At 37.7% G+C, this 13,313-nt stretch overlaps 1 protein-coding gene across 1 annotated transcript in view; it reads left to right on the top strand.

Annotated features, from left to right (window-relative positions):
• plxnb1a (plexin b1a) overlaps positions 1-9,067 on the top strand; it is a 43,239-nt gene extending 34,172 nt beyond the window's left edge. Inside the window, exons 33-38 of the mRNA XM_079239748.1 lie at positions 765-925; positions 1,544-1,691; positions 4,393-4,457; positions 5,736-5,811; positions 5,979-6,053; positions 7,032-9,067. Coding sequence (XP_079095874.1) covers positions 765-925; positions 1,544-1,691; positions 4,393-4,457; positions 5,736-5,811; positions 5,979-6,053; positions 7,032-7,136 — 630 coding nt within the window. The 3' untranslated portion in view covers positions 7,137-9,067. The remainder of the gene's footprint in view (positions 1-764; positions 926-1,543; positions 1,692-4,392; positions 4,458-5,735; positions 5,812-5,978; positions 6,054-7,031) is intronic.
• The last annotated feature ends 4,246 nt before the right edge of the window (positions 9,068-13,313 follow it).

The raw sequence follows: 13,313 nt of genomic DNA on the forward strand, positions 1-13,313 counted from the left end.
ATTTGAAAATAAACCTTCATCCGATGTGAGCCTGCATTATTTAAAGCAAATGCAATATTAATCTTGATAATGTATTTGGGCCCAACACATTAAGTAGCGGCGAAACCACTAATTCCAACAAACTTTGCTAAATGCAGTGAGCTGTAAAGTAATATGCACAACATATTTGATAGTAAACTGCGAGTAGTGCATTATAAATTTTCCACAAGGCTGCCTTGTGCTGCGGTTGGGCTTATAATTTAATGTATTAATACTCATTTATATTGTTGGAGGACTTTAAAATAACTGGAGTGACAACATTGTTTATTATCTGCCGGAGTGAGTCGCTCCCTGGAGTGTAGAAGTTTAATTATCTCAGGGTGTTGTTGATGATTGGAGGTAGAAACCAAGCAGGAGGTTGAAGGGCCGGAGAGGCAGGCGTCGGCTGAGATGCGACACTATTCCTGTCTGTCGGGGTGAAAAAAGAACTGGCAAGAAAAGAAAAGAAAAGCGCTTTTCCACCATTCAGCCTGTCCTCATCGAACAAACTGCATGCAGCAACCAAAAGAGCAAGTTTGTAACCACAACTGGCAGAAAAGTGTGGACTCATCTTCAGGAGCTCGGTCATCCAGGAGGGGTTCAGAGTAGAGCTGCTGCTTTTCACAGCAAAAGGAGCCAGTTAAACTGGTTTAACTGGTCATGGTTTGTATTATGATGTTAAAGAAAAGAATTCTAAGTTTGTTTCAGTGGTAATTTATCCCATCTCTGTCTCTGCTCTTTCTTAGGGCACTCTGCAGAAGTTTGTGGATGATTTATTCACTGCGATCCTCAGCACCAGTCGCCCCGTCCCTCTGGCTGTTAAATACTTCTTTGACTTGTTGGATGAGCAGGCGCAGCAGCATAACATCACTGACCCTGAGACCATCCACATCTGGAAAACCAACAGGTAGCTGCAGCGTTCGCTGGAAGTGCCAACATCTGGTGGCTGGTGCAAATTCTAAAAATATGCTTTAAATGATTATTTATAGATTTATTCTAACATACATTGTGCTGGTCTGAAATACTTGAGAGTTATGTACTAGCTGCGTTAGAAACCAGTCGCAATTTGGAGAAGCAGACAGTTTTCTGTTGTGTACGGTGAAGCTAAAAATCTAGTCAGAAGGGGGCCACGAAAAAATAAAGTCTCTCCTCTGAGACTTTAAAACACACAAACAAAAAGGAAAAACTCTTTTTCGCACAAGACTATGTCATCATCTTCAAAACAGTCCAGAGGTGGCCCCCACTGGTTAAGGGCTTTTAGCTGGAAGCATGATCTGCTGCAACTGAGAGGATTGATTTGACAGATTCTTCTTTAAACCAATAAACCAATCTCAGTAGTTATGCTGGACATAGTCATTCAGGTCACACAGGAGTTCAGATCACATGAACAGAATGGACTTGTTGAAACCAAAATAATCGATTCAATAACCCTGTAATCTGAATGACATAACAAAAGTTCTCTTAGTGTGTTGACCATAATAATGACTAATTAAATGTGGATCACTTTTCTTGTCTGGCTAAACAGTTTACCACTGCGGTTCTGGATCAATATCCTGAAAAACCCACAGTTCATCTTTGACGTGCAGACCTCCGACCATGTGGATGCTGTGCTGTCGGTCATCGCACAGACTTTCATGGATTCCTGCACAATTGCTGACCACAAGCTGGGACGGGTAAGCCAATGGCGCAGTAGACATCACTGTAGCCGCTGTACACTAGTCATTCATTCATTCATTCTAGGGACGCACCGATCCACTTTTTGGGAGTTCCAATCCGATACTGATGTCTAAAACTTGAATATCTGCCGATACTGATATTTTCCGATACCAGATCTGTTTATGTGAACATTATTGTGACTATGGTTATTATTGCTGTTATACCTGTGTAAAATTTCATTAGGTTGTAATAAATGACCCATCCTTTCCGAAGTTACCTCACCAATACAAATATGATACCATTACAGATCTAACAATTTCAACAAGTTTTATTTTGATTTGGCACATTTTACCTAAATACAACTATAAATGTGTGGTTTTGAAACAAAGATCTGGCTTTTAGTGGAACAAAAAATGTCGCATTTTAACATTCAAGGCATTTATTTCTTTTAAAACATGTCAGAAGCATGTCATCAAACACATCTGCGCTGGCTTGACTAGTGGTATCGGTACATTTTTATTAATACCAAGTACACACGCAATTCATTCATTTATTTTGTAGGCACCTCAGTTCAGTCAAGGGTTGCAGGGAAGCCGAGCCTATCAGAGTAATCATCAGGCATGAGGCACGCTACACCCGGGACAGGTTGCTAGTTCTTAGCAGGGCTGCACACAAGCCTAACATCCTTAAGACTCTAGACACTAGATCACCAGCGCCTATTGTTTATATTGTCAACAATTTTTCAGAAACGATAAGTGTGTGGAACAAACTGTGGTTGACGGCTCATCCTTTAGGACAGGGGTGTCCACCTCCAGCTCTCAAGGGCCACAGTCCTGCAGGTTTTCCATGTATCCCTGCTCCAGCTCACCTGACTGAGACTAATCAGTCATTGTGCAGAACTTCATTGGTTGTTGGAAACATTTAATGGGAGCCAGGTGTGTTGGAACAGGGATACATGGAAAACCTGCAGGGCAGCGGCCCTTCATGCCTGACTTTGGGGACCCCTGCTTTAGTAGATCTACAGAAGTTTTCCAGGCATCTGTATCCCATTCAGAAAGGTTTCTATCCAGCTGCAAAATGTTGTTTATTCTGAGACTATATGGTAAATGCACAACGATTTATCCATGACGACACAACTATGTATCACATTTTTATAATAATTAAAAAATAAGAAAACATGAGCCACATGGTTGCATAGTGGTTAGCACTGCAGCTTCACAAGAAAGTAGCTGGTTCGAGTCTCGGCTAGGGTGCCTGGGTTCTCTACAGGTACTCTGGCTTCTTCCCAACCACAATACATGCGTTTTGGGTTAATGGTAAATTGATGACTTCTCACATGTAAATGGATAAAAAGCGTCTGCCAGGTGACTGTGGAATAATATAGATGACTGTCACTACTATGTTGCTTAGAAACCACTATTTTAACCCAGATATTATGATAAACATAAAGATATTAGTGATCCCTGTCAAACTTATGACCAATCAGAAAGCTTATCTTGGTGGTAATGTTCAGTCAGGAGCAGCCGAAATTAAAACAAGAAAGTTTTATGTCTGAAAACAACAGAAATAAGGGTCTTCTATGGTGTTGATATAGACAAGATGTTTTGTTTTTTTATTGTTGGCACAGTTGTGTTAAAACCCAGCTAAGCATGGGTGTGTTTGTGAGAATAGTATGTAAATCGTAGCAAAAATAAGTGTAGATAGCAAAAAAGAAAGAAAGGGGAAGAAAAAAAAGTAAATAGTTTGTTTAAATGCCAAAAGGTTTTTTCTCTTGAAAGTCAAGACTTGAGACAATGATGTTAACAGTAAATTCATTTAGTGATTTTTGGTTGGCTTTTATGGTCTTACATTAATTTGATCCCCGAGTTCACACACACTTTTTTAGTTGGACCAAAACTAACATCAGTTATCTTGGAGTCTTAAAGGTTAATAAATATTCTATTCTATTCTATTCCATTCTATTCTATTCTATTCTATTCTATTCTATTCTATTCTATTCTATTCTATTATACAGTCATTTAGCAGACGTTTTTACCCAAAGCGATTTACAAATGAGTGAGAACAGCACAAGCACAAAATAAAACAGTAAAGGACATCGTAGGAAGGTGCTGGTGGACTATCCACTTGGATGCAGATCCATCCATGAATTGCTACAGACTTTTATTTTTTGTTTGTTTGTTTTTTTTTTTGTTTTCTCCCTTCCCAATATTTTTTGTTTTCTCCCTTCCCAATATTACAATATTACCTATGTTATAATACAAAGAATTAATACCATAAGGTTTGTTGGAAAGAACTGGGCCAAGTTCTCCAATTTTCCCGACAAACATAGCTATACTAGTGTTGAAGTGCTCCTTGAAGAGCTGAGTCTTCAGCTTGCTCTTAAAAGTAGACAGGGCCTCTGCAGAGCGGACAGAGTTGGGCAAGGAAAAGAGTCTGGGTAGTGATTTAGTCCCACGTGTTGGTGGTAACACGAGGCGTCTTTCACTGGTGGAACATAGCTGTCAAGAGGGAGTGTAGGCCTGGATTAGGGAGTGAAGGTAGACGGGAGCTGTTTAAGTTATTGTTTTGTAAGACAAAGCAAATACAACTTTCTTTCAGCTTTTTTGTCTTATTTTGTTTGCACAATATTTTAAAATACCTTATATAACGTTATACGATGATGTTATTTAGTTTACATGATATTCAGGACACGTTCTTCCAATTGTCTTCCTTGTCCAGGACTCTCCCATCAACAAGTTGCTGTATGCCAGAGACATCCCACGTTACAAACAGATGGTGGAGAGGTAAGAATATGGCTTCTAGTTGCCCCACTCACCCCAGGCATAAAAATCTCTGTAAGAGACACAAGGGTGGGAGGGAGGGAGACTGAGGACATCTGTTAGCAGCAGACAGAAGGTAGACTGAGCCTGCAAGGCTTTCATGCATGGATATTCTGGGAGCAGACTGCTGCACTCACTGCTGTCAGAAGCACATTAAACCCTGCAGATTACACCAGTGGTAAGTTAAAGCTTCATTAAACAGGAGTTTCTGGAAAAAACCTGCTTCCTTTAATAGTTTTATTGGTCTTACATGTGTTTTAACAGACTGACAAGCTCAGTACCTGTTTCCTCGCTGTGGATTAAAGCATGAGCATTGTCTCCGTTTGGACAGTGTTGATTAATGACTGCTAGATTATATAGCTCAAAGTAAAAGACTGTTTTTAATTCCTCATCCAACAACTTTAACATGAAGGTGGATTTATTTTAGTGTCTTTAAGCTCTTTGACTTGGTTCAGTTTCTGTGTGGACTCCCACTCAGTCCGTGCTCCTCAGTAGATGTCTGCACTGTCAGACGTCTACTGAGGAGCAGTAGATATTATGGATGTCTGCACTGTCAGACGTCTACTGAGGAGCAGTAGATATTATGGATGTCTGCACTGTCAGACGTCTACTGAGGAGCAGTAGATATTATGGATGTCTGCACTGTCAGACGTCTACTGAGGAGCAGTAGATATTATGGCTGTGACGATATGCTTTTGTCCTGATTCAATTTGATTCAGTTTTTTTTTGGGTGCCAGTTCAATTTAAATTGTGATTCTCAATATTCTTTGATATTGCTGATTTTTGTAGATTAAAAACAAAAAAAAAAAATTTCAAAACTTTTTTTGAATTTCATCATTTTTCTTGATTTAAATTAGGAAAAAACAACACAGCAGCCAGACCATCATTCTGCTGCAACAATGACCAAGAAGACAAGTAAAAAGATTAATAAAAAAAAAAAAAAACAATAAAAATGACAAAAATTTTAAAATGGATTATTTTTATTAATTGAAAAAAAAAAATCTTTATTAAAATTGTGAAGCAAAAAATAATGATATTAATTTTCCCACCTCGAGTAGATATGAACTTTCTGAAAGGGTAATGATCTTTCCATAGCTTAGTGTCTTTACACGGCTTTAATGTTGGGCAAACTATCACTTTCTAATAAAAGCCTATTTTTAATCCATGTGAATTTATTCCTGCATGTTCTGCATCTGTGTTTCATGTGCAGCCCTGTGCCTCTTGTCTTTACCCCGGCTGCAGGTACTACACAGACATCCGACAGACCATCTCCGCCAGCGACCAGGAAATGAACTCTGCTCTAGCAGAACTGTCTCGTGTACGTTGCTTTCCACATTGTGCAATTAAAAAAGAATAACCTTTTTAAGTCAAAAGATGAACACCTGAAGTAAATCATTTTAGAAACATAGTTTGTTTTGACTTTTCAATACGAATTATATTTTCACAGATAAACTTTTCAACCACTGCTTTTTTTCCCCAAATCAGAATTATGCAGCAGAGGTGAACTGCCTTGTGGCTTTAAACGAGCTGTACAAGTACATCAACAAATACTACGATCAAGTAAGTGTGAAATAAATAAAAAAATATGTCATTAATCACAGATTGATTATCATGATGACCTCACATATGTTAGTGTCTGGACTTTATTTTGATTTCTTCCTTTTTAAATAAACTCCTGCTTTTATATGTTGGTAAATATTAGGGCCTGACCGATATGGATTTTTTGATACCGATATAAGCCCAATTACATTTTTAACTGGGCAGTCTCATTAATGGAGATGCAGAAAAAAATATGACATGAAAAAATCAATAAAAATCAGCAATTTTTTTACCGATAGCTGATATCACCCTGGACCCCTATATCGGTCGATAATATCGGCCGGCAGATATATCGGTCGGGCCTGAGTAAATGGTGACTTCCTAATACTACAAAACTAACCTGATACTTACAGCAGCTGCAGATTAAACCTTAAACAACTTCATATTCATCGACTGTCACTTTATTCCACAACCAGGTGGACAAAAGCCTTCCAGCTTTTCTGCTTTTGGTGAAATTACAACCAAACCCCCCCCCCCCCCCCCCCCCCCCGCCAACCAAAGAAAAAAGCTTCAAGAACAAATGAAATATTTTGACATGCATACCCTTTCCACTTTACATTGATAGTTCTATATATCAGCAACTTATAAGGCAAAGAATGTTTGACCTGAATATGAGGCTCATCTAGTCCAGCTTGGAATGGCTGTGCCTGCCTCATTTAGCAGCAGATCCTCCAGACAATCTGCAAATCTTGCCCATCTGCTGACCTTTGGCTCTCAGACTCCCACTATAACCCCAGTTCAGGCTGCTCTGTGACAGATAGACCACATCTGGTCCACATTACCATGTCTGAACTGTAAATGCCAAAAATGGCCCAGATTTGGTCCAAATGTGCTATCTTACTATCTTGAAGAAGAATTGGTTGCATGGAGAGACTATGGCTGTAACTTTCTTTGGAATTGTAAATGTCTTTTCATCCGGCGCTCTTCTTGTTTTGACAGATTATCACGGCTCTGGAGGAGGACTCCACCGCTCAGAAGATGCAGCTCGGTTACAGGCTCCAACAGATCGCTGCTGCTGTAGAAAACAAGGTGACTGACTTATGACCTCGAAGCCAAGGAGGATTTTTTTTTTCTTTACGTCTTCTGGACGAAAAAAGTCTTTTTTTTTTTCTTCCCTCCTTAAAACAAAGGAATAATGTGGCACACTGTAATTCCAGTCGTTTGGACAGACTGGTCTTCATTGAGAAGTGAATGTCTTCAGAGGATTGCTGGTTCTGGCCACGTTTCCTGTGACCGCCTTCAGATTTCCACAGGGTCTTCACACTGGGATTGAAAAGGACAAAACGCCGCTGAGGAAACAAGCTGATGAATCTGAACAGAAGCACATCATAGACGTTTGGCATCTCGTTGGATTCTTGGTATTGAGTTCAACAAAAGGGAGACACAAAATGTAAGAGATCATTGTGTTAGGTTTCTCTCCTGATGGATGTCATATGGACAAACTGAGCAGAACATTCCCACCCCGAGTTTAGAGGCACACGTCAGCTCTCTGTGAGCAGGAAAAGAAGGATTTTACCTTTAATGACGACTGCTGTGGGTTTTTACTTCCATGTTTTCTCAAAGTCTTATCGTAACACTATCAGTGGCCTGTTTATTGATCTTTATGGGGTTTTTCTAATCTGCTCTTAGCTTCCTTAAACTATCTTTCCGAAGTCTTACTTTGCTTTTATCCAATCAGCAAGCTGGTGTTTCCGCAGGTGTTTTTTTTGATGCCTCGTTTATTTGAGCTTTTCATGATGGCCACTTCTTCTCTGACTGTGCTTTGATAATTCACACCTGTTTATACAAACTTTGTTGGTTTTTATTTTGTTTATTTTTTCCTTTTTGAACCACCAAATGAAATTAGTCAAAGATTCTGAGATAACTTAAATTTGGATCCGTCCTTTATAAAACACAGAATAAGTGAATGATTCAACATGTTTTATTTTTTCAGATGGGGAAAATAATGCACACTTAGAAAAAAATAATGCACAAAAAAGTTTTAAAATGTATTGTTTTTTTATTATTTAAACTTTAACAGCACAAACAAGTTCATGTTTGTAGAATTCATGTGTTTCAGAAAATAACTGTTCCTCCTAAAGTGACATCAGGAGTAAAATAATTACATATTACATATAGCATTATTTCTTTTATATGTGCATTTTTAGGGGATTTATATTAGTTGTATTGTCAATTTTATTTTTTTTTAAAGTCTTTTGTTTTATGTTTTTATGAACTTACTTTTTGGATTCTTTTTTTAAAGATGTCTCCTCTTTGTGGTCACCTGACTCACCTGTGTTACATTTTCAGGTTATACTGATGGATCCTCCACCAAAAGGCTGAAGTTTTGTTTTGTTTTGTTTTAATAATCATATATTTCTCTTTAAAAAAAAAAAAAAAAAAAACAGCTCTGCCTTAATTTTATGCTTTAAGTTAATTTCATAATTATTGGCATTAAAGCTAACGGCAGATTTTTTTACAGTGTTGTTGCAGAGCAAAACTTTGTTTTTCTAGAAAATGATCCTGTTTTTCTCAAGACTTTTAGCAAAGAAAAGTGATTTTAAGCAAACGTGACTGCTGCTCTGCAATGCTGCATGTGAAAGGCTTCTTATTAGTTGTTTTCCAACTTAATTTATTGTTTATTTATTTTGCTGCAAATGTTGTTAGTTATTCCTGTCAGTGTTAAAAATTCTGCCCCATTTTCTTGAAGAAAACATCTGTTTTTGTCGTTGTTTTTCATTTATTTTGCCAAGTCAAAAATTCCATTAATGATCTGCTGTTTTGAATTATTTTACATTACATGCATTAGGGAAGAGGATATCTAAGGTTGCGAGCCATTAACTTGTACATAAAAAGTATTTTTGTGCTTCTTTGCTGTGCACATCACTGTTGCTTGCAGCTTACTCGTGTTTGCAAAGTTCAGTTCTGATCTTCATTATGTAGATACATTCTGTTCCCACATAATCTTGACTTTAGTGTCTAACTGATAGGATGAGCCTAACAACAGCTTAATGTGATCCAATAAAGTGGTCCATATGTGAACAAAAGCCTCAAACATGATCTGATTTTTTTTTGTTGTTGGTTTTTTTTTCAACCCCTCAACATTGAATCCGTTTACCCATGGCAAAAGCAGCAGCTGTAGGTATGTCCTGAATTGATCATAACAGAACTAAAAAATGGTAGTTAATTGTAAGGAACTGTTATCAGTCCCTCATGTGCCTGTAGAAACATGTTTAATATACTCCCTTTATTTGTTTTAGTGCTCTGCTTCAGATCAGAATAAATGACACTTTAACAGTAACGTGCTAACCTCTGTCAGGCTGTATATCAGGGACTGAAACACAACATATCATGTGATCATCATGGCCTCTGCCTCACAGGTAAAGCCTCAGTTTGGCTGCCGCAGTCCAAATTTAGACTAACATACAAATAAAGAGTTGTCACTAAGTGTCAATTTCATATTAAAACTATTGAATTTTTCAGCTTTTTTCAGAGGTTGCTGCACCGTTCAGTTGTTTAAATCACTTGGCAGCAACTGAATGCATGCAGACATGTAGACGTGGTTAAAATGAAACCGATCATCAGAATGGAGGAAGACTTGAAATGTAGCATGGTTGTTGCTGGCAGAGGAGCTGGGTATTTCAGAAACTGCAGATCTACATGGATTTTCTTTCTGCAACATCTGGTTTACAGAGAAGGTCTGGAAAAGAAAAAAATATCCAGTGAAAATCAGTAATCTGGAAGAAAATGAGCAGCGACCCTGATAAGCACTGGTTCCAACCGAAGTATGCAGAACAACATCTCTGAATGCACATCACGTCCAGTCTGTCTTAGATGGACTCTTGCAGCAGAAGACCACACCGAGTGTCTCTCTTGGCAGCTAACAGGAAACTGAAGCTACAATTCACAAAAATTTACCAAACTGGACAATAGAAAATGGAGAAATGTTTTCTGGTCAGATGAGTCTCCATTTAAGCTGGAATAATCAGATGGTAGACTCAGAATTAGGTGAAAACAACATTAAACCATGAATCCAACCATCCTATATTAACGGTTCAAGCTGCTCTGTTATGCTGTGGGAACATTTTCATTAAAACACAACAGTTTACCTGAATGCTGTTGCTGATCACGTCCATCTATTTGCGACCATAGTGTAGCATCTTCTGATGGATACTTCCAGCAACATGATGTACCATGTCATGAAGTTCAAATCATGCCCAGCTGCTTTCTTCAACATAAGTTCACTGTACTCCAATGGCCCCCACAGTCACCAGATATAGATCCAAAAGAACAGATGTGTCCAAAGTTGAAAGTAGTTATCTTTAAGAAAGTGCTGCACATTAACTCATTACAGTCAGGTGTGTTGGAGCAGAGAAACACTAAAAACCTGCAGGATTGTGCCCCTCCAGGCTTGAAGCTAACACCTCTGCAACTGATCACTTTTTGGATGTGATGGGAGGTTGTTGTCAGCCAATAAATCAGCAGCAACTGTGTGATGCTATCATATCAATATGGAGCGAAGACTGTTTCCAACACATTGTAGAATCTTTGCCCCAAATGGTACTAAAAGCAACAGGAGTCCATACTAGCAGGTGTACCTAATAAAGTGGCTGGTAGGAGTATATACAATTATATTCCACATTTGCCAGACTTTAGGTCCTTGTTTCTTTTGTTTTGGTGTCTGTTTGTCACAAATATATGATAAAATCATTCCTTTAGCATTACTCTACCTTTATTATTCATGTGTATTGCTAGCATCGCTTGCTAATCTCTCTAATGTGCTTTTAACTACTTCATGCCACCAGCGAAACCTGGAAACTCCATGTTTGCTCACAGTCTTCCTCAGTGACCTTAAAAACGTCACATTTTTAACAGAGCTTTATGATTAAAATGGCTTGACATGTTGGTTTTTTGTCCAGAGGAAACAGCAGTGATTAGCATTGATGCTAAGTAGCTATCAGAAAGGTACTTACTTGAGTGTTTATCGGGTAATGTTTGTTATATTTATCAGTGTCTGGGTCTTGAACTGGCAGCCACATAATGACAAAAGAATTCAGGTCATGTTTCAGTGTTTCCTACTCAGGAGTTGGATAAAGATGATTGTGTGTTTGCATGGGCTGGGTGCTGCCGCCTCTTAAAACCAAACACTGCAGGGAGCTGGTTCAAAAATAAGTTGGGAAACACTTTTATTACCAAATAAGTATTTATCCCCCACTAACCCAGTGATCTAGAACAGTGGAGGTGCTGTTTTATGTCTCTCCATGGATGCATGCTCATCGCCACTGTCTCATTACAGCTCTTTGAAAATGGAAAACAGTTACAGCCAGCAAAAGCTTTTTGCATAAGTCTGGACCAACATAACAGAGTAATATAGCAAAACTCAGGGGGAAGAACAGGACCAAAGCTCCCCTGCACACACATAACAACCCAATTAAGCTTGGAATATATTCAAGCATACTTAAAGAAATGATGCAAAAGCATTTGTTGAAGCATCCAGCACTTGTCTCTGCAGGTTTCTGAGTGTGTGTTGTCTGTCATTTAAAGGCATGTGTGATCAAGCAGGTGGTGTGTTCAACTTTAAAGATGATATTATTTTTGATCTGTATCTTTAGCGTTGGCATAACTGCCTGCCATTTTTAACAGTGTTTTATGCCCATATTGCAGAATCAAACTAACTTTAGATGTACATTTGACATACACACAGCAGCAGCATTAGTTAGTTTGCTGGCATAACATCATGACAATCCTATCTGTTGTATTACACCGCTTTAGTTTTTAGACAAAGCTTAAAAATGATTGAACATTCAACCATAAAGCTGAAGAGAATATCATACATTGAAATAGTACTATAAAAAACAGAGTATTTCTAAGTATGTAAGTCTAACTGATTGATACATTCAGCTGGATTCAAATGGTCCAGGTCGGCAAATAACAAAACAAATGTTATAGAGTAGTTAAAAACAAAGTGTAAACCTCAGTGTATCATAATGATTTAATTTTTTGTCTGATAAAGTCATCATTTAAGTGGGTGTTTCTTGATCTAAGGTCCTCAGGACCCGCTGCCCTGCAGGTTTTAGATGTGTTCCTGTTCCCACATGCCATCTTTAGATGAACGATCTTCCTCATCCTGTTCTTTATAAGCCTGTTAATGGGCCATTCGTTAAATTCAGTTGTATTAAAGTATGGTTCCTCTTAAACTTGCAAGGCAGCGATACTTTCATTCATGATGTATCAAATCATTAAAGTCAAAGAAATCATTTAACAAATCATTTTATTGGCACAGCAGCTTTTTTTTATTTGCTAGTATAGTTTTTAAACTAGACCAAGTTGTTCCTGAAGAAATTCCTGCTTAAGAAATTGGAGCTGAATCTGTCATAGTGAATGTAAACCAAACAGAAACGACAACATTCTTGATGATCAAATATCTAATCAGCTGTGTGGTCCAAGTTGCATCTGGTTGCCATGGTGAGGTTCATTTCTGAGTCAGAAATAATTAACATACATTTTCAAACTTTCTGAGTTGCTTTCTCACAAACACTGCAAAAAAAGTGAGAATACATCAGAAAACTGTAAAAACCATTTCTTCCAGTAGTCTCAAATTAAGACTCTCAATTACTCTACTTTTACTCAACTACTCTAAGAGTTACACTCTTGTGTTTTCTTGCCATTTGGAGACTTAAAGATGTGAAGCCTCTGCTGGTTTACATGCTAGCTTGTAGGGTTATACTCTGAGAGGATAAACATTCCTACAGTTATATAAAAAATTATTTATTTGGAAATAGTAAAAGGTACGTTTCATTAAAAGTGAGAGTAAATGATGCAAATATGCTGTTTGACAGCTGAATTGCGTGCAAAAAGAAATGGGAGATTTAATGTCTATATATATATATATATATATATATATATATATATATATATATATATATAGTATTGTATTTATATCACTTTTTCTTTTATAGATTTTTTTTTAATTTCATGGATTCAAAAAAACTTTATGTATTAGAATAAGCTTCTTACTATTACATATACAGGGATTCCAATAATTTCAATAATTGAAGGAGATGAACCGACCCCCCTCCATCACTTGAGTTTCTGCTGACAGTAATAGTAAACAGGGAAAAAAAAAAAAAAGTTCCAGGCGTTGTTAGAAACTTGTTTATTGGCTAAATCCCATTTGAAAAAAAAAAAGTTAATGAACCTTCTGGTCTGCTTCACCCAAAGCAGCTTGTAACTATTCTCATC

This window comes from Telmatherina bonti, assembly GCF_933228915.1.
Source record: "Telmatherina bonti genome assembly, chromosome: 4".
Taxonomy (NCBI): domain Eukaryota; kingdom Metazoa; phylum Chordata; class Actinopteri; order Atheriniformes; family Telmatherinidae; genus Telmatherina; species Telmatherina bonti.